This window comes from Cibotium barometz, chromosome 44 (genome assembly GCF_041138505.1).
Source record: "Cibotium barometz isolate CiBa-2024 chromosome 44, ASM4113850v1, whole genome shotgun sequence".
NCBI classification, from domain to species: Eukaryota; Viridiplantae; Streptophyta; class Polypodiopsida; order Cyatheales; family Cibotiaceae; genus Cibotium; species Cibotium barometz.
Genome location: NC_141089.1, coordinates 47,338,884 through 47,366,420, shown reverse-complemented (window position 1 = coordinate 47,366,420; position 27,537 = coordinate 47,338,884). Strand labels below are relative to the sequence as shown.

General features: G+C 45.1%; 1 protein-coding gene across 2 annotated transcripts in view; it reads left to right on the top strand.

The window, feature by feature from the left end:
- LOC147613370 (ER-based factor for assembly of V-ATPase) overlaps window positions 1-19,673 on the top strand; it is a 35,667-nt gene extending 15,994 nt beyond the window's left edge. Inside the window, exons 3-5 of one of the 2 annotated variants that reach the window (XM_086782693.1) lie at window positions 18,940-19,025; window positions 19,104-19,247; window positions 19,329-19,673. In XM_086782693.1, the coding sequence (XP_086638819.1) occupies window positions 18,940-19,025; window positions 19,104-19,244 (227 nt within the window). In that variant the 3' untranslated portion in view covers window positions 19,245-19,247; window positions 19,329-19,673. Of the gene's footprint in view, window positions 1-18,939; window positions 19,026-19,103 lie in introns of both variants that reach the window. The other variant, XM_086782692.1, reaches the window with a different exon arrangement.
- The last annotated feature ends 7,864 nt before the right edge of the window (window positions 19,674-27,537 follow it).

Genomic DNA, 27,537 nt, shown 5'->3' with positions numbered 1-27,537 from the left:
ACTCAGAAGAAGCGGGGCAATCTGCTGCTCAGGTGACAAATCGAGGCCAATCTGGCATCCCAAATATCGCACTGCTGTGCCTGGAGGAATCCATCTAAAACCGGGGTCCGGGCTCCATGCCGGAGTGGGAGCACTACTGATCCAAAAGGCCACTGTCTTTCGCCAATTGATCAATGCTCCCGAAGCTGCACTAAAAACCTGGAGCGACTCCTCTGCCCGAATAAGATTGGCCTCATGGCCATGCAAAAATAAGCCCGTGTCGTCTGCAAACTCAGCATCAAGCAAATCCTCCCCCCGGACTGGGAGCTGAAGTCCTCTCAAACCAACCTCCTCTGCCGTCAAATACATACTCATAGCCTCCGCAAAGAAGAGAAAAAGGAAAGGGGCGAGAGGACACCCCTGACGGACTGATCTGGTCAGCTCAAAACTCGGCCCCCGACCTCCTGCAATCAGCACCTGGCTGCGAGCTGTGGAATACAGAGCTGACACCCCTCTGATCCATCCTGGCTCAAAGCCCAGGCGAAGCATAGTGCCCTCTAAGAATCCCCAATCAACTCTATCATATGCCTTCTCAAAATCGAGAAGCATCACGACCAAGTCCTCGCCAAGAAACCTAGCTCGGGCCGTCGCCTCCCAGAAAGTAAAGATGTTGTCAAGGATACTGCGCTCCTTGACAAATCCTGTCTGAGTAGCATGAATCAACTCCCCCAGGAAGGGCTGGATCCTCAAACTCAAGGCCTTTGCTAAGACCTTGTAGACAGTATTGAGGATCGTAATAGGCCTCCAATGCCGAATGTCATCTGATACTCCCTCCCCCTTGGGGATAAGATAGATCAAGCCCTCTGAAAAGCTCTGCGGCATCACCCCAGTGTCCAAAACATGCTGAAAGCCTCTGCGGAGGCCTGGCCCCAAAAGGTCCCAATAGCGCATAAAAAAGGCCGGCGTCAGTCCGTCCTCCCCTGGGCAACTATGTCGCGGCAGGACCCTCAAGGCCTCGGCAAGCTCAATCTCTGACAGAGGCGCACCTAGAACTGTACGCATATGGTCTGTGACCCTCCTCTGCACATGGGCCCACACAGTCTGTCTGCAAACATCTCGATCCTCAGTGGCTGGCTCCGCTGAAAGCAGGTCACTATAAAAAGCAGTGGCAATGGCTCTGATCTCCCCGAGCTCAGTAGCTATCGATCCATCCGGTCTACCAAGCTAGCGGACTCCTGCTCGCGCATGACGGGGTCCAGTGATCTCAAAAAACTCCCCAGTCACTCTATCACCAAGCTGCGTCCACTGAGAGGCCTGACGACGATAGTAAAACTCATGTCTCTGCTCCTCTACCTCTCTAACCTCCTGATGTGCCTGGCTCAGCTGGGACGCCACCCACTCACATGCAGGCTGCTGCTCCTGAAGGCGCTGTAGCGAAGCAAGGCTGCGTCTAAGCCGTTGCTCCCGCTCGCGAATCTCTCCCAGTCGTGTCAAAGCTGCAGCGTGTAGAAAAGAGCTAAGATCAATGAGTCCCTGGGCACACTGGCCCGCTGCATCCTGGTCAGAGCACTGACTATCATGCCAGATCCTCTCAATGTCCTCAGCGAGACTGGGATCTGCAAGTACCCTCTCTGGGATCCTCAACTGCAAGCTGGGCTCCCGTGTCCCCTCCTCCAGTGTCAATATAACTGGCGCATGATCTGAAAATGAGGTGCCAGCGAGAATGCCGACGGAGCCCCCTCGCTCCCCTAACCAATCGCCCACATAAAAGCGATCAATCCGTGATAGATTAGTCCCTCCCTGCCGGCGATCCGACCGAGAGAAACTAAGACTGTCCTGAGACCGAGAGAAAGCCCCATGCTGCCATGCATCAGTGATCCTCAGTGACATGCAAAACCGGTCCCAAGCTGCAAGCTCCGTGCCGTGCACTGTAACATGACTGCCTCCCACCCTATCTGCCGGGTCCTCAAGCATGTTGAAGTCTCCCCCAACACACCAATGTGCGGCCTCTGGCAATGCATCTGTAACCTGAGTCCAGAACTCTGCTCTGGCACTAGCATGATTGGGCGCATAGATGTTGAGCACACCCAATAGCTCATCATGCATCCTCAGAATGACATACTGTGCTCTACCAGGCACAATGATCCCTCGATCCACAATGGCCTGCCGCCAAACATCTGCAATAACCATGCATACTCCTCCCTGTCCACCCAAAGGACCAAACCCTGCAGACAAAGTGTGTCCCATCTACCAGGCATCACCGAACCATATCTCCGGATCTTGCTCTCACCCAAGTGGTGCTCCTGCATCATCAAAATGTCAATGCTGCCACCAACCAGGCATCTCTGAAGCTCCTGCCTCAAGCAACCTCGATAGCGTATAAAGTGTGCTCCGCCAAGGCCCTGTACATTCCATGAGATGATCCTCATGGATGCCCTGCTGAGGTGGATGCTGTCTCAGCCGTGCGGCGGGCCTTCGCAAGCGGCTTGGATGGAGAGTAGTCCCCATCCGAACGGCTGCGAATCTGCCCACCCGGTGTACTGCAAGAATCCCGGATCAGGCGCCAGTGGCTGTGGCCCATGGCGACTGCCTCCTGCTCTGACAGAGAAACCTCGTGTATACTCACATATCCAGGGTCGCGTGCCAAGTCTGCCACTATGCGCACGACCAAATGCCGAATCCCTGAGGTATCCACACTCCCGGGATCCAAGAAGAAATGAGCCAACTCCCAAAGTCGGCCTATCACATCAGTCACCTCCAGATCGCTCATGTGGTGAGAAAACTCAACTACTTGAGTCTTCAAAGTGCTGAGAGCGAGCTCTAGAGTCCACTCCCGATCACAAGGTCCACAAAGAGGGAACGAGAAGGCCACCGCTGAGTCTAGTGCCTCCTCCCCGCGGGCCGGAGGTATCACTACATGAACTCGAATGGGTGCTGGCTCATGGGGGCCCTCTGCTCCAAAAAGCCGTGTAAAGGTATAATCAAAGGCCTCCGAGCGCTGTCTAATGCCAAGGCGACTCAGCCGACTGCGGATAGATGAAATCCGTGAGGCCCTAATCGGCATAGGTCTCCTCTGTGATGCTCGAGCGAGGTCAGTGCTCAGCGCTCTCCGGACTGCAGGTGAGCGCCAGGGAACTGCCAGGGTCTCCCGGGAAGGTGAGGCGGGCGGAGGGGGAGGAGGGGGAGGCAAGGGAGGTGGAGAGGGAGCCGCTGCCGAAACCGGAGCGGGGGCGGGAGGAGGCGAAGGTGGAAACGAGTCGGTGGGAGGGGACGGGGGTGGGGGGGGTGAAGAAGGGGGAGCTGGCATCTCCTGGTCCTCGGTCGCTGCAGGGGTCTCCTCCTGAAGGGGAGCAAAGCTGTTCCTCACGGGAACCCAGTGAGGCTGAGACTGTGGCTGCTGCTGCAGCGGTCTCTGTGCGTGCTGCTGTGGCTGTCTCCCTCGGCGGCGCCCCTGTCCAGGCTGCCACTCCGAGGTCTCTGTGGCCTGAGCAGGTGTCCCTGAGGCAGCCTGCCGAGCCGAATCTGTGGGCGGGCCATCAGTAGCCTGCGGCGGTGGTGAGGGTCGAGGTCTCCTGCGAGGGCAGGCCTTGGCCAGATGACCGACCTGCCTGCAAATGAAGCACTGGTTCGGGAGCCCCGAGAACTCCACTCTCTGATCTATCCACCCCCCCCCTATCCTAGGTAGCTGAATGACCTTAGGAAGGGAGGAGATGTCAGACACCAACACTCTGACCGAAGGTAGCCCAGCTGCTCTGGCCACCACTGAAGCTGCTGAGGGGCCCGTCTCTAGTACCGAGCCCACCAATGCTCCGAGCCTGGAGAGGAGCGGAAGATACTCCCGGCGGAGACCAGGGAAACAAACTGTAATATGGAAGAGGCGCTCTCCCTGCTCCGCCGCTGCTGGGTCAAATCCATGCTGCCAAGGTCTGAAGAAAGCCCGAGCACCCCTGATGTCCAGAGGACTCATGGCAAGGACCTTGGCAACGCTCTGGGCGGCCTCGAACTCGATCTGATAATGGCCCCGGCCCAGGAGCTGTACATCAAGGATCTTGCCCACATCTGCAAGAAGGCGAGCCTGAAGAAGATCCCTGATCTCCCCTCTGCTGGGGCGAGTGCCGACTATACGGCAGATGGTGGAATGAGCCTGGAGGCGTTCCACCTCTGCAGTGAGGCTCGCTTCCTCTTCCGGCGAAAGAGAAAGCCTGATGGGGATGTCCTCGGGGGCGGGCGAGGGGGCTGCGGGTGAGTCCCTCTGAGGCGAGGCGGGAGGAGTCTCCATCAGAGTCTGAAGCTCAGGCGAAGGCGAGGCGAATGCGGAAAACCTGCAAGGAGCGGGCTGCACCCAAAGAGGCGGAAGACCGGATGAAAATGAAGAAAAAAACAAAACCCCCTGGGGGTGACCAACAGCACGAAAGAGGAGGGAGAGGGGGAAAACGAAGGAGAAGCCCTGGGGGGGGCGGCAACAAAGCGAAAGGGAGGGGAGGCGGGGCGCTGGCGCGAACAGGCGGAAAAGGGGGGGGGGGCGAAAAGGCGACAAAGGGGAGGGGGGGGCGAACAGGCGAAGAGTGGGTTGGGGGCAAAAAAAACAAAAAGGCGGCTAGGCGGGGGGGGGGATGCGAAATGGGGAGGAGGGGGGAGTCGCAGCAGCGAGGCAGGCGGGGAGTGAAGAGGCGAAACGGCGAGGAGAGGAAAGGACGAAATGGCGAAGAGGGGGGAGGCGCACCAGCGAGGAGAGGGGAGCGAAGGCAGGCGGGGGGTGAAGAGGCGAACCGGCGGAGAGGTGGGGGGCGAACAGGCGACAGAGAAAGGGCGGGGCGTGCAGGCGTGCAGCGCAGGGTGGAGGCGGGAGGCTTCAGCGAGCTCGATTACCAAATTGTCCAATTACTCTATTTGAAGAAAAATTTTGTTCGTCTCTGCAAATAAAGTATATTGATCTTGGGAGAATCAAGTACATAGTGTCATGGGCATTTTTGACCAGATTTCCATACCAATGCATATGAATACAGTATTGCAAACAAGTGGTTGTCGATGTAGACTTGCAACCCACACTACCCTCTCAAGTGTCCATGTTCCCTACCATCTGCACTCTATTGTTCTACCAACACATGGTAGCAACAATTTGCAAGAGAGCACGTAGGACAAGAGAACACTACACAAGGTATGTGATCTTGTAATCCGGTTCCCACTCGTGCTACTTGCTCCCATATTTAAGCATAAAAGCTTACCAATAGCAAGTAGAGTCGATGACAGCGGAAGTCTTCGCGATGGAAGTCCTTGGAGTGTTGAGATCTTTGATTTGTCGCCTTTCTTCATACGACAAAAGTCTTCAAGAGGATGAAGGGAACCTTGGGAAAGCTTCCCCTATGGTTCAACTTGAGAAAGGAAGGCTGAAATTAGGATTTTTAGCAAAAAGACCACAAATTATAGCAAGAATGAGAGCTCTTTTGCTGAATTTCAGTCATTGGGAGTGAGTAGGAGAGTGATTAGCACTTGGAAACACTCTTGGAAGCTTGGAAAACACCCTAGCAAGTTGGGTATGGCTATGGAGAGCTTGGAAATGGAGAGAAATGGTGGAAAAACAGAGTTTTCAGCCTCCAAAAATCTTCATGAAGAGAAAACACGAATTTTCTCTTAATAAATAAGTGAATTGGGGTCCAATCAGGTGAAGGGACATGGGGAGATGCCCATTTATGAGTAAAAGGGGAGGATCAGGTCCTGGACATTGAGTCTTGTCCGCCTCGGGACTTCAGTGAGTGTGAACTTGGAAGCGGTCATAATTTATAAGTGACTTTTGGGCGCCCAAACTTTAATGAAGTGGGAACGGACTCACTTATAAATATTGGCTAAGTCCTAAGGGCTATTTGAGCCTAGATTGGGTAATACTTACCACCTGTTCACATGCCACACAACCATGTCAGCAGACAGTTTCACACGCACGGTTCATGGGCGGGCGTCCCTCTACCCGGAACTACACATTGGTCAAGCAAGCATGAAAACAGCATGCAATTTCAATTGCAAGCAAGCATATAAAGATGCTATGCAATGCAGCATTGGTATGGACAATCCCTGTTCATGAGACTTTACCAAAATAGACGTGCTCCAGGCAAGTACACGAGGTACCAGACCCAATGGAACACCAATCCACCAAGCATTTCCGGGCATGTACACGGAGGCACAAGTCCCAACGGAAAGCCAAGTCTACAGTATCACATGAGTGGCATCAATCTCCGGCATAAACAACTGCCATGGACACCAGTCCAATGTACATACATGATAAGAAAGCACGGGTGGACCAATTGGGTGGCCAAATGGTGACATCCTCCCCGGCTTCTAAACAGTTGTCTGCAACCGAAAAGCATCCAAATATGTCTGAAGGACATGCGGGCAATCTTTGAAGAACTCTTCGTCTACCCATTTAGCATCAATGGGAAGATAGTTCCTAAACTTCACAATGTAACGCCTCATAACTTTGCCTGCAGCAAGCTTGCGTTCCTTGTGATACACAATCTGCTCTGGCTGCAAGATCTCCTCAAGCTCATCCACTTCTGGTGGATCCTCAATGACCATTTCACTGGGCTTCGACCCTACATACTTGCGAAGGAGACTCACATGAAAAGCATTGTGTATGTGCCAATGACTAGGTAATTTCAATCTGAAAGCCACTTTATTGATCTTCTCGATCACTCGAAAAGGCCCATAGTACCTGGTTGCAAGCTTAGGATATGCACCCTCTTTGCCAGGCCTCTTTGCAAGTCTTGCTTTCTCAAATTTCAGCAATACCCAATCATTGTCTTTAACATCCAATTGCCTTCTATGCTTGTCGGCAGCCTTTTTATGCTTGTCTTGTGACCTTGCAATGGCTGTCCGCACCTGAGCAAAAGCAATATCCAAGTCTCTTACATACTCATCAGCTGCAAATATCTCATCCTTTGTGTGAAGGATGGGTGGCAAAACCACCTTACAATAAACAATCTCAAACGGGGCCTTTCCCGTAGATGCATGCACCGTGTTGTTGTATGCAAATTCCACAAGCGGTAAGTACTTCTCCCAAGAAGACTTCTGATCTGCCACATAACATTTCAAGAGATCCAACACAGCTGAATTTGCCTCACTTTGTCCATCCGTTTGAGGGTGATAAGCTGATGAGAAGTCCAATTTGGTGCCCATATTATCAAATAAGGCCCGCCAAAAGAGACTTGTAGTCCTGGGATCTCTATCTCCCACAATGGACTTCGGCATTCCATGATGTTTGAACACTTGTGCAAGATATATTTTAACCATATGCTCAGCTTTGATGGTCTTTTTGACCAGCAAGAAATGAGCTTGCTTGCTAAATCTGTCCACAATTGTCCAAATTGCATCGTTACCTTGTTGGGTACGTGGCAAGTCCATAATGAAATCCATTGTAATACTTTCCCATGGCTGCGTGGGAATAGGCAATGGCTGAAGCAAACCTGGTGCCTTTTGCCTATCAAATTTGACTTTTTGACAGGTGATACATGCACGTACATGTGCCTCTATGTCCTTCCGCATACCTGGCCAAAAGAAATACCGCTCAATCATGTGCGTAGTAGGCATTATGCCTCTATGACCAGCATATGGAGGAGCATGGCACTCATCCAAAACCTTTTGCCTCATGTCAGCCACCACACATAGGCAATTATCTTTCATGAGATAACCCTCTTTGATCACATATGAGGCATGTGCATGACCAGCCATCAAATCAGTCCAAATAGTGGCAAAATCAGCATCCGTATGATACAATTCACGCATGGTAGACAAGTCCCCATGAGAGGCAACCGAGATAGCTGCTACATACGGCTTTCGTGACAATGCATCGGCCACTACATTCTTCGTTCCCGGGGTGTGCAAGATCTGAAAATGAAACATAGAGAGGAAATTGGCCATCCTCATATGCTTCTCTGACAACTTAGTTTGAGTAAGAAAATACCTCAAACTCTGGTGATTTGTCTTCACAGTGAAATCAGTCCTAAGAAGGTAATGTTTCCAGATAGTAAGTGCATGAATTACAGCCAAGAGTTCTTTCTCATAAATGCCAAGAGATAGCTCTGCATCATGTAATCTACGACTCTCATAAGCCACGGCATGTCCCTCTTGATTAAGGACAGCTCCTATGCAATTTCCAGATGCATCACATTCCACACAAAAAGGCTTTTGCAAATCCGGAATTATCAACACTCGACCATGAGTAGTTGTATCTTTCAATTTGAGGAATGCATCTCTCTCTACATTAGTCCATTTGAACACGGCCTTCTTCTTTGTCAAATCATGTAAAGGAGAAGCAATCCATGCAAAGTGCCGAATGAACCTGCGGCGGTAGTAAGAGCATAATCCAAGAAAACTACGGATCTCATGCATCGAACTCAATTCGGGCCAATTCCGAATTGCATCAATCTTTGCAAGATCCATCTGCACCCCATCTTTGGACACAATATGCCCAAGATAATGTATCTCTGACAAGAAGAACTCACTCTTCTTTGCATTTATGAAGAGTTTATGCTTATGGAGCTCTTCAAAACAATAGCCAAATGAGCTTTATGCTCTTCTTCGGTCTTCGAGAAGACTAGGATGTCATCAAAGAAGACACCTGTAAATTTCTTGTACCCACGGAATATGCGATCCATCATTCTATTGAATGTAGCCGGGGCATTTGTAAGACCAAAAGGCATAACAAGATACACATAAAGTCCAAATGCTGTCCTGAAAGCAGTTTTGTGTACATCTTCAGACACTACACGCACTCCCACTCTTGAGATCAATTCGGCTAAAGCATGCCGATCCATCCAACTTGTCAAGGATGTCGTCTATGCGTGGAATCGGAAACCGATTCTTGATGGTAAGCTTATTCAAAGCTCTATAATCCACACACATACGAAAGGATCCATCCTTCTTTTGAACCAAGAGGACGGGTGAACAATATGGAGATTTGGCTGAACCAAACCCTTCTCAAGAAGCTCATTCACTTGCTTCATGATCTCCTCTTTTTGGGATGCACTTACACGATAGGCTGGCCTAATAGGTGGTGAGATACCCGGCACAAGATCAATGCGATGATCTTGCGGTCGTACAGGTGGTAACTCATTTCGTAACTCATCAGCAAAACAATCATTGTGCTCTTGCAAAAATTTCAGCCTATCATTACTAAGAGTGTTTACATGTACATTATTTTCCTCAACATGATCTCGTACAAAAATCAAGTACGCAAAAACATACATGTTCTCGGCCTCTATGCATGAAGGTGATCCTGTTGGTCTTGTAAGCCTTGCACGGATCAATACATGTATGCCAAGGCTTTCCAAGCAATACATCACAGCCATTCAAAGGCGCCACAAGAAAATCCTCATGATCCACATAGCCTTGAATGTGTATGCGTAACTTGCCAAAAATAGGCATGACCTACACTTCTCTACCAACAAAGGTAGCTCCTGCTTCCCCATGTCCTCCACTTCAATACCCAAAGCAGCTGCCATATGAGTGGATATGAAATTTTTAGATGCACAATCATCAAACATGAACAAAGCGGGCTGATCTTTGAGCTGTTCCCAAGCTTTACATACAACCCTATCTTTGCTATCATGTGAAGTGTTGCCCTGCACATCCGGAACCATATGCACATTAGGCTTTGATGCATTTGCATTATCACGCTTCTTCTTGTTTGGGCATGCCCTCAAGACTATGGACTCTTCTGCCTGCATCTTCTCTTTTCCACGGGACGGTTGTCCCACATATTGTGCACCACATGAGTTTGCTCATCCTGTAAAGCATTGGAGGCATGCATTTCATTGTCCCTGCCTCTTGTATTAGTAACACCAACATTCATTATATGGCTATCCATAATGTTCTAAGTGTAGAGATAGCTAGTGTTCACGGTGATGGTCCCTCATGATAGAAGTGAAAGAGAACTGTATGCTCTGATACCAATGTAACTTGGTTGAACACAATGCTAATCAATACACTTAAATACACTAAGATTTGATGGACACTTGTTCAAATACAAGAAGTAAATTGCTGAATTGACAAGAGACACACAATGAGCTGGAACGGCCGACCCCTCCCTCAAATAAAGTATATTGATCTTGGGAGAATCAAGTACATAGTGTCATGGGCATTTCTGACCAGATTTCCATACCAATGCATATGAATACAGTATTGCAAACAAGTGGTTGTTGATGTAGACTTGCAACCCACACTACCCTCTCAAGTGCCCATGTTCCCTACCATCTACTCTCTATTGTTCCACCAACACATGGTAGCAACAATTTGCAAGAGAGCACGTAGGACAAGAGAACACTATACAGGGTATGTGATCTTGTAATCCGGTTCCTCCCTCCTGCTACTTGCTCCCATATTTAAGCATAAAAGCTTACCAATAGCAAGTAGAGTCGATGACAGCGGAAGTCTTTGCGATGGAAGTCCTTGGAGTGTTGAGATCTTTGATTTGTCGCCTTTCTTCGTGACAAAAGTCTTCAAGAGGATGAAGGGAACCTTGGGAAAGCTTCCCCTATGGTTCAACTTGAGAAAGGAAGGCTGAAATTAGGATTTTCAGCAAAAAGACTAGAAATTACAACAAAAATGAGAGCTGTTTTGCTGAATTTCAGTCATTGGGAGTGAGTAGGAGAGTGATTAGTACTTGGAAACACTCTTGGAAGCTTGGAAAACACCCTAGCAAGTTGGGTATGGCTATGGAGAGCTTGGAAATGGAGAGAAATGGTGGAAAAACAGAGTTTTCAGCCTCCAAAAATCTTCATGAAGAGAAAACACGAATTTTCTCTTAATAAGTAAGCGAATTGGGGTCCAATCAAGTGAAGGGACATGGGGAGATGCCCATTTATGAGTAAAAGGGGAGGATCAGGTCCTGGACATTGAGTCTTGTCCGCCTCGGGACTTCAGTGAGTGTGAACTTGGAAGCGGTCATAATTTATAAGTGACTTTTGGGCGCCCAAACTTTAATGAAGTGGGAACGCACTCACTTATAAATATTGGCTAAGTCCTAAGGTCTATTTGAGCCTAGATTGGGTAATACTTACCACCTGTTCACATGCCACACAACCATGTCAGCAGACAGTTTCACACGCACAGTTCACGGGCGGGCGTCCCCTTACCCGGAACTACACATTGGTCAAGCAAGCATGAAAAGAGCATGCAATTGAAATTGCAAGCATGCAATTGAAATTGCAAGCAAGCACATAAAGATGCTATGCAATGCAGCATTGGTATGGACAATCCCCGTTCATGAGACCATACCAAAATAGACGTGCTCCAGGCAAGTACACGAGGTACCAAACCCAATGGAACACCAATCCACCAAGCATTTCCGGGCATGTACATGGAGGCACAAGTCCCAACAGAAAGCCAAGTCTACAGTATCACATGAGTGGCATCAATCCCCGGCATAAACAACTGCCATGGATACCAGTCCAATGTACATACATGATAAGAAAGCACGGGTGGACCAATTGGGTGGCCAAATGGTGACACATTAGCCTTTTGCTACTTCTCACTGTCCTTATTCTTGCGCTTAAGACATTCACGAAACATGTGATCTTGGCTACCACATGAGAAGCACTTACCCTCCTTGGCATATTGATTCCTTTGCTTAGGAGTGAGGCTAAACTTGTGCTTTTTCTGAGAGGCATCCTTTGAGTGCTTATTTTCAGCCTTCCCACCACTCTTTACATCTTTCACAAAAGGTTTAGCATGCTGTCCGCTCTTTTGCATGCTATGACCAGCCCTTTCTTTGCCCTTGAATGCATGGTCTCCTTTGCCAGAAAGCTGCAATTTGTGCTCCAATTGCTCGGTGGCAAGAGCGGTTGCAATGTAGTCTCACAAAGCAGCATTATGATGCGTATGAAGTGTGGATTTGTAGACCGGTTGGAGCCCAGACTTGAATTTCCTCAGGTTCACCCACAAAAAAAATGGTGAGACCTCCAAATAATCTTCCAAAATCTGTTTACATATGCTTGCACATACTCATTGTCCTTTTGCTCTATCTTGTCCCATTTGCTCATGATCTTCTCTACCGCATCGGGAGGCAAAAACTGTGCATAAAGCCTTTCTTTGAAGTTCTCCCATGCCTGCACAGGGTTACTAGAAAGCTTTTCGATAATCCACCAATGGGTAGTTGAGTCCTTTAGAAACATGCTTACATGGTGAATCTTGGATTTCTTAGAGAATTCCTCATCATTGAAGGCAATGCCAAATTGGGCTATAAAAGCCATTGCCTTGCTTGCATCATAATCACCATGATAGGCTTCTGTCAGAATACGCAGCGGAGATGATGACCAGGTCTGGGAACACGAGCAAAAACGCAGGCAGAAAAACAGCACAAGAGAGAGAGAGATGTAGGCGTGTAACTCTGCTCTATATACACAAGAAGATCCCGAGAAATGATACAAATAAGGTATGGGGGCTGGGGTCCTATATATACCTCCCTAGAGGGCAGTCGGCCAGCAAAAAGAATGCCCACGACTGATGAAAAAGACCCACGACTGCATAAATGCAGTCGGCCAGCATCCAGATGCCCACGACTGATGAAAACCAGCCAGCCAGCAGCCCTGAAGCCCACTACTGATCAACATCCAGTCGGCCAGCACTGGGGTGCTCCTGGCATCATCTGGCAGCCCTCCCAAGCCTCAGAAAAATGGGAAAAAATAGGGGAAAAATGCGGAGAGTGGGGAAAAATGGGAAAACACCTCATAAGGGCGGGCACACCCACAACAAAGACCCTGGTGTATAAAACTAGGCAGGAGATGACTTCTAACACCCCCTCTCAGCTCTTGGCTGTGTGACCAACCACTAGGAGCTGGGGTGCCGCCTGAGCAAATCCTGAGAGAGCGACTTCGTGAAGAGGTCCACCGTACTGTCCTCCGTCGAACAGAACTCTAGCAAGATGTCATCAGCAACGATCTGTTCACGAACAAAGTGCCTCTGGATGACCATGGGTTCCTCCAGTGGAAGCCCAAACGTGCAATGTAACCTCCTCCTGCTCCGTAAAACTGCTCCTGGGCCATAAGTAGATCTCCTCGTGTCCGGCAGAGGAACGGGCTGGGTCCTCCCAAGTGTAGGCACACAAACAGGTGCTGACACTCTACAAGTACACGAACCGGTACTTGTAGAAGATCCAGAACACAAGCTGGTACTATTAGGGTTTCAGCAGGTACGACCATGGATACAGTTTTGATTTTCAGCAAGTACAGCTGGTACAGTTAGGGTTTCAGCAGGTACAACATTGAGTACAGTTCTGATTTTCAGCAAGTACAGCTGGTACAGTCAGGGTTTCAGTGATATGGTGGCCGGTACATGCGGTACAGTAGGTTCCCGACAGGAGGTACAGCCGGTATTGCAGGTGCAGAAGGCACACAACAGGTACAGAAGGTACAACAAGTGTACAGAAGGTACTAAGGGTACAACAGGTACTGAAAGTACAACAGATACTAAGGTACAACAGGTGCTGCAGGTGCAGCAAGACTGAAGGGAGCAGTTGACCAGCAGAAAAAAAAAGAAGAGAGCGAGGGAGAGATGGGTACCAGCTTCTAGGAGAAGGAAAAGTGCAAAAAGGTGGAGAAGTATGGGGGAGAGGAGGTGGAGGGATCCGAGCCCCTTGTGCCAAGTGGCATAGCCCACCATAATTAATGGTGGGCACCTCCTTTAAGTGTCCACACAATTATGAGGCCATGTGTGGGTGCCCAGAGTTTGGGTTGGCCACACCTTTATCCTTGGGCCCCGAGCACTAAGCTAGTGGTGGCCAATGCCCAACTTTTATAAGTGTGAACTGCTAAGGTTATAGAACCTTTACAATAATAGACAAGGGTTAAATGAATACTTACCACTTGTTCACATACCACAAACTATGTCAGAATATAGGGCAATCACATGGCTCATGGATGGGTGTCCCCTACATGTGAACTGGACATGTCATAACAGGCCATAGTAACAAAAAAACCTGTTTCTAGCTTTCGAAACCAGTTTTTAAAAACCTCGAAACCTCTCCAGTACGGTAGTTTCACCCCTATTTCAGGTTTCGTTCTCCAACCCCGATTTTTTTGGGATTTTTTTATTTTTATTTCCTTCCATATCCTCCTCATCACCTTCCTTCCCTCTTCTTCCCCTACCTCTCTCCTTCCCTTACCATCTTCTTCTACTTCTTTCACCTCTACTCCTCCTCCCATCATTCTCTTCTTCTCTCCTCTTCTTCCTTTCTCTTCTTCTCTCCTCCTCTTCTCCCTTGCTCTTCTTCTCCTTTTCTCTTCTTCTCCTCTCTTCTTTTTCCTTTTTCTTCATACACCATCCTTCAATGTCTTAAATCTTTCCCAATTTCTACCTTCTCTTCTTCAATTTCTTAAGAATACTTGATTGAACCACTTCTGGTATCTAATCAAGCAAAATTGCCATAATGCCTCACCAAAATAAGGATGGGTCCCCAAGATGTGTGAGAAGAGATTATTTTTTCATCATTACACTATGTTTTTAGATGGCTACTATAAGTTTTTTAAGTATTTATACTTTATGAAATTATTGATTTTTCGAACCTCACGGTTTATTAGCCGAGGGACAAAAACCTTTTGAAACAAAACCTGAAAAACCTCGAAACGAAAAAAACCTCGAAATGTTTCTTGTGACTATGTAACAGGCATTCACACGAAAACAAGTCATGCAAAAATAGTTTCAAGCAGGCAAAGATGAATGCATATGCATTATGCAATGGAAATGTCTCCTGTTCCTGGAACCTGTAAATATGCCGATTTCGGCGGACTGTGCTCTACCCCGGTCAACCCATGCGGTTTCGACGTGCCCAGAGGCCAAGGGCGAATCCGTTCACGGTCCGTCAGACTAACCAATCGAAGGTGGCCCTAGCCTTGCCTCGGTCATGCTTTACTGGGCTTATACACATTTGCTTACGCTGCCCCCTCTTTAGCTCACCCTAGCCCTCATCTTGAGGGACTTTGTCCTCAAGGCTTCACACCAAGTCTTTATAGTCAAAGCGTGCTTGAGTAGGGTATAACAGGTCTTTCCGAGCACGGAACTGGCTCAGTGGGAAGCCTAAACTCGGATCCCTGACAATGGGTCCACGTCTTGGCCACACTACGGGTGACATGAGGCCGGTTGGAGCATATGTGGATTTATTGTCCATGGACCTCGCCGACAGCAGGTCGGCCAGTCCATAGGGATTCACAAGGCCTATATAAGGCATAGTTTGCTCATTCGTTAGATTCATTCAGTCCTCCAAGGGGTTGAGTCATAGACTAGGGTTTAGATTAGGTGTTTCCACCTTTTGAGGGGCAGCCAAGGGCTAGCCAAGAATGTACCCTTTTTGTACTATAGAATATACTGAAACTTAGCTCTCTCTCTCTCTCTCTCTCTCTCCTCTCATTCTCTCTTGCTTGCATTTTGCATCAGGTTGTTCCAGGATGGTGTTTAGGGCTGAAAGAAGACTCCCAGAGCGTCCTCATGTGACACAAATGTTGGCCAACCCAAGCCAAGGTTCTATGTATGCTCGGGTGCCTTGCACTAGGTGTGTCATGGCACTCATGCAATATCAAAGCTTGGACGTCGAGATCATCCTTGGGCTCACAAACCTTGCCATCCTTGAACAATAATTCACCTCTAATGGAATTTCACCTTACCAATATCTTTCTCTCACCATTACTCTTTGGAGTGTCAAGAACACTCGGATTTCGTGGGCTGTAACCGGCTTGGACTGATTGCCAAATTCAATCAAAATGGGAATCATGTTGGCAATGCCCTTTGAGAGAGAGATAGAAGTTAGTCGTTATCTCAACAAAAGAGAAAGCATTGACTTCAAGGATCCTACTAAGGGCAGCAACAACCCGATTGGTTGCTCCCTTGCCGTAACAGTCGAACTCTTGCATGAGTACAGTAAGACACAGAAAGAACACACAGAGCATTTGCGTCTAGTGTTCGAGTTGTTGCGAGAGCACAAACTATTTGCAAAGAAGAGCAAATGTGAATTTTTTGAAACAGAAATTCACTACCTTGGCCATATTATATCCGCCAATGGTACGCGGATGGAGCCAGAAAAAGTAGAGGCTATTCTTAAATGGCCAGCGCCGAAGAATCTCGAGGAACTGTAGATTTTTCTTGGCATGTCGGGGTTCTACCGACAGTATGTGAAGGACTACACGAAGATCGGAGTCCCGTTGACTGACCAGTTACGGTCAAAAACTAAAAACCCAACAGAAGAGCTTTGATAAGCTCAAGGTGACCGTAGCAGCTGCACTTGTTTTGACTATTGTCGATCCAAATGAGCCGTTTGTCCTGGAAAGAGACGCTAGTAATGAGGCCATTGGGGCCGTACTTATGCAAAGGGGATGCCCAATTGCATTTGAGAGTAAAAAGTTAGATCGTGCTCAACATAACTACTCGGCTTACGAGCGAGAGTTACTAGCGATAATTCATGCACTGAAAAAGTGGAGACACTATTTATATGGTGCTTCTTTTGAGGTCCGGACAAACCATGAAAGTCTGAAATGGCTTTCAAGTCAAAGTGAACTGAAGGGTAGAAAAGCTCGGTGGACGAAGATTCTACAGGAGTTTGACCTTCAGATACGTTACCAGAAAGGTAAGTATAACGTGGTGGCAGATGCACTTAGTCGCATGCCACAGATTAATGAACTTAGTTTCACAGTCTTCAAGAATGATTTCTTGGAGTCACTACGTGGTTTATGTGAGCATGATCCATCTTTTACAGAGGTCTGGCGCGCTGTACGCGTACACACTTCTTCACAGACGCGACCACCTTCCTCGTTGGCACGGATTGCTAGTCCGTAGAGACGGGCCGAAGGTGCAACGGGAAGGGAAGCGAGAGTTAGTCTGGAGAGACCAGCCATGTCTTTTGGGTATAGTTTGGAGCCGGAGAGCTCTGACGTAGATCCTTCATCACCTTTGATTGCCACGGCTTCAGAGGGGGGTGATAAACTTCGTCGGGGGGAGAAATATGCTAATTACTCCATTGACGATGGGTACTTACTCTACAAGGGAAGAGTATGTGTACCAACTATTGGTGACTTTTGGGCCCAAATTCTTAAAGAAAGTCATGATAGTCTAAGTGCGGGTCATCCCGGGATTCAGAAGATCTATGCACTAGTAAAAAGACAGTTTTATTGGCCTAGTTTATTTAAGGACGTCCAGACTTATGTGCTGAAATGCAATAAGTGCCAGGTCAATAAACACGAACGTCTTAAGGTTGGAGGACTACTCCATCCGCTAGAGATTCCTCAGGGGAAATGGGAAAGCATTTCCATGGATTTCATTACTGGTTTACCCAAGACGAGTCGAGGGAATGACTCGGTGTGGGTGGTAGTGGACAGGTTAACTAAAATGGCAAAGTTTATCGCCACGAAGAAAACTGTTAAAACGCTAGAGTTGGCAAAACTCTTTATTGAACATTTGTACAAGCTATATGGCCTGCCCGCAGATATGTGTCGGATAGAGATAGAAAGTTCAACAGTCATTTTTAGAGGGAAGTCTTCAAAAAGTTGGATACTACTTTGAGTATGAGTACGGCAGATCATCCGGAGTCTGATGGTTAAATGAAAGAGTTAGCCAAATTCTAGAGGATATGTTGTGTTCTTATGTTAGTAAGAAGCAATCTAATTGGGAAGAGTACTTGCCCTTATTGGAGTTTGCCTATAACAGCTCCAAACACTCAGTGACTGGATTTATACCATTCATGTTAATGTATGGATTCCAGTCGAGATCTCCGATGGCTGTAGGCCTAGAAAAGGAGAAGATTCAATCTGTTAAGGATTTTCTTGAAGATATGAATGATATGCTCAGAGCCGCACGTGAGAGCATTCGTAGCGCGCAGGATCGCACTAAAACTCATGCGGATAAAGGACGTAGAAAGGTGACCTTTGCAGAAGGTGACTTTGTATTCCTCAAGGTTCCTGCGCAGTCAGAAACCATGAAAACGGGAAAGTGTGATAAACTTTCTCCGAGATATTGTGGTCCTTTTAAAATCCTTAAGAAGATTGGGGACGTAGCATATAAACTTGAGTTACCGGAGAGTTCTTAAGTCCATCCTGTCTTCCATGTCAGTAAACTGAAGAAATCAGTTCACGGGTTAGAGAACGCCAGAGATTTTGGTGGACTTGATAGAGCCACCAAAGATACCACATGAACGTGAAAAGATTCTAGAGTATCGTGACAGACAAACCCGACATAAAGTGTACCAAGAGATACTTGTTAAATGGACAGACAGGGACGAGGAGGCAGTTACTTGGGAACGCCGTAGTGCAATTTCCAAGAGGTTTCCCCAGTTTGTTTTCGAGGACGAAAACTCTTCTTAAGGGGGGGAGTAATGTCACGTAGGCTGTAATGCCTGTGACCGACGACAGACCGGATGGCCAGATGAGGCTTTAGCGTCAACGCCTCGGCCGGAGCGCCGAGGACGTGGCCATCCGGGGTTCAATGGGAGAGGACGCCCATGCAGAGTCATGGGCGGCTAGGCTAGTGTGGACGGCAAGCCACACACTATATAGCCTGGGGGATGAGGGGCAATCCTCATTCTTCCTTTGTGGCTGGGTGGTGAGCCAGAGGCCGTCCCCTCCTGTGGTAGCGCCCGTTAGTGGTGCTACGGTGATCTAACACTGAGTCAGGGGAGCAACAATCTTGGCATAAGCCTGACTGGGGAGGGGAGGTCCCAAGTTGAAATCCCTGCAAGCCCCTATTGGTATTGTGCATGATGATATTTTGCAGCAGCAGTCAGCGTTGCAGACATCTTTTTGTTCTTTACTCGTAATTGTAATGTGCAACCGACAAGCCACTGGGACCCAATCGGGTTCCTCAGCCGTCTTTGTTATTGCATGCTGTGAACACGAGATTATATCCATTTATAAATTATGTTCTCAAGTTTCAGTCTGCTTGTAACCCTCATCATAAAATGTTACCTAATGACTAACTTGTGCTTGTCATGTGCAGGACTACATGTTATTGTCATCATGTTTACAGGCTACCTTGTTGGACACGCTCTGTTTCGGTCTCAGTTGGGAGGCAGCCCTGTTCTGGTAAGTATCAGGTCTAATGGGTCTTTTGAAGAACTGTTTGTGTGTTTGATCCACCTGCTGACATTCTTTGCATTGCAGCATGCAGCAGGTGGCATTTTTGGTATGGTAGTTGGGATGCTTGTAGAAACTCTGCTCTTTATCATAAGAGCATCTAATCTTGATGAGAAGAAACCAAAGGTTAAGAAAAACACATATCAATATGGACCTAAAATTGACTAATCGGTAAGGCAACTTCTATCAAAGCGGGAAACTCTGTTCGAAATTCTTTTTGAAATCTGTGACAATTCAATTGGTTTGAAAGAGATGGGGCACTTTTCAGTTATAACCACTCCACTTCTTGCCAAAACAAAGCAAGGACAGTGGAGAGAATGGGTCTCGAGTTTGAAGAGACAATTGTGCTTAGTTTTTCATTGTAATATATGTAAAAGAGGAAGGTATAAAGAATACCAGGTTTGAATCAATGAAAGTTTATGGTATCAATTGCAAGTCAAAAAAAGTTTTTGATTCTTTAGAGTTTGAGCTGGGCAAAGGTCATCAATAGATCTAGTGCATGGCAGAGGAACTTTGTGACTCCTATGCATGAAATTGTGACTCCTACAAGTTTTCTATTTGAGGTCAGTTATCTATCAAGATTAGAATTTTTTCAAATCATGTTATTATTACTATGTTTGAAAAACTATCTATCAACAGTTTGCTATGAGCAGAAGGCAGCCAAAAAAAATTTCTCATCTTATGTCTGTGCATCTTAGTGTGGCATTTAGTGAAAAGCCAGCCTTGCCTTATCAGTTGTAAGAATTTTTGTAAGTTGTGCTGTGAAATGACTACGTCATCTTAATTCAACAAGTCCAAATTCTAGCTGATCACGACCCGCTGTAGATTAGTTCCTTGGTTAGAAAACTTGTGTTCGAATTTATCTTGCCAAGTGGAATAACTTGTTACTCGTAATTTGGTGGTGAGTCCCCTCTTAGCTTATTGATAAACCATATTACTCCTTTTGGTTGAGTGGTAACCCCCGATCGGAAGGAAGAGCTAGCTGGGCAAAAACGTTGCCCTCCATTGATGATGGCAACAGACATGTTCCATCTATGTGATTCCTCATGCCATATGGCCCATGTATCTGATGAATCAAATGCTTCATCATAGGCCCTCTTCTTGCTTGGGAAGTCCTCATTGTAGCCCATCCCTCATTATGCAGACTTCATGGGAAAGCTACGTAGTCTTTCCTTCTTATAAAGACCTACAAAGTTGCATGACACCGTGCACCCCTTTTGTCTATAAATATCCATAGGGCCTCTTTTTGCTTGGGTAGGCCTCATTGTAGACCATCCCTTATCATGCATGTTGTAAAATCAGAACTATTAAGATATAGGCCTTGGCGCCTTAGTGAACAAGGGTGTAGAAGGTGTGTGGGTGTGAAGGCTCCTAAGGGAGCCACCTAACCTTAGGCCACTAGCGAGCCTATTTAAAGGCACATGCCAAAGGCATAAGCAAGAGTCATTCTTGTATTTTGTGTCTCTCTCCACTCATTTTAAATCTAGCATAAGCACCACGTTTTCTCAACATGGTATCAGAGCTTGGCAAGATTAGGTCATTTTTTGTGGTGTAGAATAGGTTAATCTTATCTCCTAGAATAGTGGATGTGAACCCCCAACCTATGGAGGGATTGTAGCGAGCACACGAGACGGTTTCAGCCCGTGCTTTCTTCTAGAGAGTTTTTAGGGACCTCTGTGTGCTTAGGTTTGTACCATCAATTGCTAGGTTTATCTTCATGAGGCCGCGGTGTTCCTACTGGTTCAGAACGGTGTCGTTTTTGCTTCGTTTACTGGTCATATAGCGTTTTCTCGCTTGTGGGCACCATTAGCCTAAGCCACCTTAGGGCTTTTAAAGCCCATGACCTAAGGGCTTACCCTCTTAAGTCTCAGTCCTAATGGCGGCCTGAATCGAGCCCGGGAGTCAAAAAAACCAATCGGTTGCTTGGTTTTTTGCCATGGAAGCTTGTATAAAAGCTTTATAAAAGTGTTTTTAAACACTAGTTAGCATTCATGCTTATCATTAAAGGAGTACTAATCAGTTAAGTGCTCTTGTGAGGGCTTTTTCCATATCCTTGAAGTGGTGGTCATACACCATGAGGTGTTCATAAGCTTGATGACAACATTGTCATCAAGCTTTATCAACATCTTCAAGTGCACAAAGCTTCTCAAAGTGTGCTTATAAGCACTAATAGTGTTGCTTAACACTAATAGTGGTCATAACCATCAAAGGAGGAGGTCTTTAATACTAAGAAGGCTCTTTTTCATCAGTATTGGAGGTCGGGCACACACCATAAGTGCCACATTATAAGTCTTCATCATCAACTCGCTTCTATGCTTACCTTGGCAAGCTTCCAAGGAGAAATGGTGCAACCATAAGCCATTGTCTTCATCCCATAAGCCAAAGAGGTTGAAGTTTGTTGGTTTTTCATCATCAAACTCAGTTCCTTGAGTGGTTTAAAGTTGGGTACATGTACACTAAGTGCTCATCTTTAATGTTTTTGTATATCACCCTTGAGGCTCTTGTTTGTAAGAGGTATAGGCATGTCATAAGCCATATGCTCTTATTTCCCAAGCCCAAGGCATGTTATTTCGCTGCATACTCAGCATTTTCATCTTCTAAGATGAGTTTTAAGGTTGAGCATAGCATCTCTAAGTGCACTACCTTGTTGTTTGTCATGTTTTTGATAAGCATCTCTTGGCATTGTCGTTGTAAGAGGCATAGGCAACATTATGAGCCATGCCCTCACCTCTCGAGCCAAGAATGATGTACCTTGTTGGTTTGAGCATTTACCTCAGCCACTTACTCACTTTCATTAAGCTTGTACTCTCAAATTCTATACGGATATCATATAACCAACATACACATAAGCCCATGTTGTAATTATGGAGTAGACACTGCCCTTGACCAATCTATAAGGCAAGTGGTAAGACCCTCTCTTTCCCTTTCCCATATAAATCTACCTCATAACCATTACTCTAAGGAATGTCCTCATTGCGCGTGGAGGAGGTAATTATGCCTCATTGCCAAAAGAGGAGTTGTTGCTATCCTCATGAATCGGAGGAGGTATGGTATGCATGGAAGCATCGAGTTGGGCACATGTACACTAAGTGCTCATCTTTAATGTTTTGACCAATGATGCTTGCAAAGTGACCATATAGACTTTAGGTGGCCGACATAGAGCTAAGAAAAGTTGAACTTGTAGATTTTTGGGAAGGTATGTTAGGAATACTGGGCACTCTTTTGATTCATTAATCTTGCTATGGTCCACATAATTAAATCAACTTTAACATATTACTAAAAAATGAACAAAGAGGTGCATGGTTTGACATCTTTTTTTAATACCTATTAGTCTTTAAACAATGCTATAATGATGTGTTGAGCAATAGGTAGCATAGTGTAATGATATAGCATTTTGCATTTGCATTTGCATTTGTAGTTCGTTTGAATGCTTGTGGGTCTAATTTGGGAAGAGATTAGGGTGATATGGGTTGCATGGATTGGGTGAGTTTCCATGGTTCGGGTGAAAAGTGAGATGGTAAGATTTAACAAGGAAAGGAAGAATCTTGGTATAAAGGGAAATTTGAATGTTTTAGGTAGGCTAGTAGGGTAGGTTTAAATAGGATTAGATGTAGGTGTAAGGGTTAAGGTAATAGGTAGTAAAACCTTAGTAGAAAGTTATGAAGAGTAGGTTTAACAAGGTTAGGTTGGGTAAGGTCAGGTAGTAGGTTGAGTTTCTTCAATGGAACACCATTGAGAGCATATTTGATTCAAGCATAAGATCTCAAATGTCAAGGGGCATGTGCTTCTATAAGCAATGGCTATATTAAGCTAAGCAATTACCATCCACATTGGCTTTTACATACATAAAGCTTCTCTTGTTTGTATGCCCTTTGAGTACTGTACATGCATATGCTTGTACATGCAATGGAATAATGATAATATTAGCGTTGTAGTTAAACCACTTGTTTAATGCATGTGCTTTTGCAATTAAGGTTCGTGAAAGGGGCCATGGCCTACACGAATGTGTAATAATGGATTTGTTTCCTTCAAATAATTGGGGAATGGATTTAACTAAGCTGTGCTTAATAAAAATTATCAATTGCTTCTAATTAATTAGCAGCAGGCGGCGATTTAGCGATAGGTGTAGGCGGATTTCTTTATTCCTCTCCCTTTCATCATTCGGCGATGATGGAAGCGATGGCGGTCTCTTCTTCGCTTTTCTCTCAGTCGCGCGCAGCGCAGGTGAAGAAGCTTAAAAAAAAAAAAAAAGAGCTTACCTGTTTGAGCTTTATAAGCTCTAAAGCTTATTATTATTATAAGCTTAAAAAGCTTATAAGTATCATAAGCTTTAAAAGCTTATGTTTACCCATAAGCTGAAAAGCTTATATTTCCTTAAGCTCCAAGTCCCTCAAACCTACACGAGAGAGAGAGAGAGAGAGAGAGTTTTACAAAAGCAAAAATTCAACAAGTATTTGACACACGATTTTTATATGAAATTTTACAAGCCTTTTCAAGCCTTCTTCAGTGCATCATTATTTGGATTCTTTCGGCATCAAGGAGTTATTTGCTAGTCATCTTCTACGCCAGACGCTTTTCTTGGCAATATTCTCAAGTTTTTGAAGACTTCCGGAACCATGGCTTTTTGTTGACTATCCAACATTAACAAAAGTATTTCTGTCGCTTGTCTTTCGATATACAAGCTCTACTTGGAATATTTTGCAACCTCCTTAAATTCAAGCACATCAGCGACATTTTATTACTCAACTCACATCAGATGAGCTAAGTATTATCAATATCTCAATAATTTTTATTTCGACATATATATACACCTTTAACTTTTCCACATCTCTCTTTCATCATGAATCCTCTACCCCCAACCATTCAAGAGCAAATTCAATCAATCCAAAACCAGATTCTAGTTGAGAAGGATTTGAGAATGGATCCAAAGGATAGGTTATTCCACAAGAACATACATAAAGGTGCTAGTGATGCATCTTCAGACCTCGATGGTGACCAAATTCAGAGAACCGTGCAAGCTACTCTTAGAGCTCAGGAGTCTAGGAAGAAAAAGAAGATTAGTCGCAAAGCTTTTACTTTTCAAAAATTTGATGGCAATAAAGATGCTCACACAATACTTGCTTGGTTGATTCAACTTGATGATTACTTTTCGCGGGAGAAATTCTCTGAGAAGGACAAAATCAAGTATGCTACCAATCATTTGGTTGACAATGTAGCATTATGGTGGAACATGATTAGAACCATCAAGAAAAAACCAAAATCTTGGAAGAGATTTTAGAAACTCATTAAGAAAGATTTCTTACCCTCACAATACAAAGCTAGGGCTAGACAATGATGATCCATCTTCAGATAGCTTGAGAAAGAGAATATATCCGCTTATGTGGATAGATTTTGGCAAACTTTGTTACAAATACATGTAATTGAGAAAGTTCGCACCAAGGATCAAAGAAGAAAGTTTATAGCAGGTTTGAAACCACAATTCGATCAGAAGTAAACATGTTTTGATCGCATTCTCTTAGCTCGGCTATTTCTTTAGCCTTGAATTGTGAAAAGAAAAATGTCTTTTCCAAGGAAGCAATGGTACCCCAAACTTTGACATCAAAGTTCTTGAAGCCTAAAACCTTTCTAAAATCATTTGATAAACCCCTTAACAGTAATAACACAGGTATTGATACCAAGGTTGATGATTCACAACAAGCTAATAAAGATGATTTAAAGAAGTGTTACAGGTGCAATGAGATTGGACATCGCATCGAATTGTCCACGGAAGTCAAAACATATTTCACTTGGAACAAACATGATTGATAATGATGATGAAGAATACCCCTACTACGACGAGTATTCCAACTCCTAAGGTAACATACTCATTTCATTTGATTATTTTTACAATAAATTTTATTTAAGAGTTTTTGTAAATTTTAAGGAGAGTTTTTATGCATCAAAAGTAACTGGCCCTTCCATCTTGAACTATGGCCCTTCCATCTTGAACTATGCTTTATGATTTTTTCACTACATATTAGTCTTGTGGTATGAGACACAAAGATTAATCGTGTGTGAAGGATTCCGATGCATACTTATCTCTAGATTTTTATGGGATAATTTCTGGTGGTGTGGGGACACTAGAATCTATTACAATAGAATTCCTCAATAGAATGTCTTTTTGTCATAATTAGAGAAGACACTATAATTTGTATATTGTAAGACATTGATCTGTTTTACTCGCAATAAGCAAACACGCAATTGAGGTCAGTTGCTTATCCAGATAGGAGGGATGTTACATAATGTCGACCCTTTAGTTGAATAGGGACGCCCAAACGCTAGAGTGCCATGCTAGTAAATTGGTATTGTGGGTGACCCCGTAATTAAATACTAGTTACCTAGTGTTATTGCTATAGCTTGAGACCATGCTTGACGGGTGTATGTTGTTGAAGTGTAACAAGTACTGCCATGCTTGAGACGACTGTGTGTGGTCTAAGTGAAACAAGTGGACTACCCTAGACAACTGCACACAGTTTAAGCGTAACAAGTGGACTACCCTAGACAACTGCACACAGTTTAAGCGTAACAATTGAAGTGTAACAAATGGTAATACACGCCATGCTAGATGATGTGTAAAATGATACTCTCATCAAAGTGTAACAAGTGGTGAGTATATGTTGTGTTTATGCCTATCAACGTTTTATATTGGGATTAATTGTGGAGATAACAATTAATTGAAACAACTTATGTGTTTACGTTTGTGAGATAGGTGATGAGTAGTATGTGTGTCACACATGGAGGATCTTGTCTATATCATGTCTGATTATTATTACTCATATGATTTATTTTTATGTGTCAAATTATTGTAGATATTATTTATGCACGCTTGAGGGGGGAGATTGTACCTAATAGTGTATTGATGGTGATGTTTACTCTATCTCATGTTTTATTTTATGCTAATCTTGTCAATTTGATTCAAGTATATGGTTTATTCCTTGATTTATAAGTGAGTTTGATTAATTCTTCAAGAAGTACTCGAGGTCCCGTGACATCACATGTCTTGCCACCATGACATCCCGAACCTCCATCCACCCTTGCCAATCATTCCAACAAGTCCTAGCACTCATTTCGACCATCATGGGGTATGGCTATGTGCCACCTTGTTCCAAATTATTGGCAAATCCAACAGCTTAGCTTTGGATTTATTTAACTCATTTTGTAAGGCCATCTTTTGAACTGTCAGGGCCTACAGTGCACACTAGTTGCATTTACTGCACACTTTTGAAATATAATGTGAGAAGCAGATTGTATTAGGGAATAAACTAGATGATCTGGAAAAGTGATAAGGTTTGATCCTCATACTACAGATGTGTACTGCGAAACATGTTTTATAGTTGAGCTTTGTAGCACTTCAACCAAAATAGGGTTTGCCGGAGGGTCATCCGGATTGGCTTCACCACCTCCTCTCCAACTCTTTTGCTCCGTCAGGTGTGTTCTCCATGTTTTGCTCTACGTCAACAAACACCTCATCTTTGTCTTGTGCTTTCTTCATCTTTTTCTAAAATTGCAGCTTTTTTGCTGCACCTAAGACTGATGTAATCAATGTGGCAATAGATACAGTTACCATCCGATCTTTGTCTTTGAGTTGAGATGAATACTTTTGAGCTCCCCCTAGATGACAGAACAATATATGGGCCCATGCAATAAAATTTCTTGCAAATGCATATAAATATGGCCCCAAGGCCTTCTTGGACATGTATGTGACCTTATGTGTAAGAATTATCAATAATAAATCTAAAATGCAAATAGTTGTGAGCTTCTTTGTGGTTGTTCAACTTGTACTCCTTGCCATACCCTTTGGAGCCAAAATAGAACTCCATGTCCTCTTTTGTTTGCAGATTAGTGGCTCCCTCTAGAGACAAATGGATTATCTTTGCTACATATTTTGGAGTGAAGATGATCGAGTAAAGTTTGATCCACCACATCTTGAGCTTACCTGGATGCAGACCCGTTTTGGAGATGAATAGTAAAACTCGATCACCCACATAAAAAATCTCAAACTTGGCTTTTCGATTCACAAAGAGTTTCCGACGCTAGACGACATCATCAATCTAGCTACTCTGAAGCCTCTTCTCCCTCAATGCCAGCAACTTCTCTAGGTGATGGGTGACTTACTCTTCCGGAGAGAGTTTGGAAGTCACTACAAGTGGGAAACTGGGAATAATAAATTCCATCAGCATCCCAACTTCCATGCCATACACTAATGAGAAAAATGAGTGTGTCCTGTTGACCAAAGTGCCCATAATGCTGAATATATATTAACTTGTGATCCCGATTTGTCCGATTGTGATTAATAATCTTTTTGAAGATTATCTGTAATACTTGGTTTGTGAATTCAACATTTCCATTCACCTGCCTGTGGATAATAAACAATGAATTTTCTGTGGATTATCATATGATATTCTATCAGACTTAAAACGAC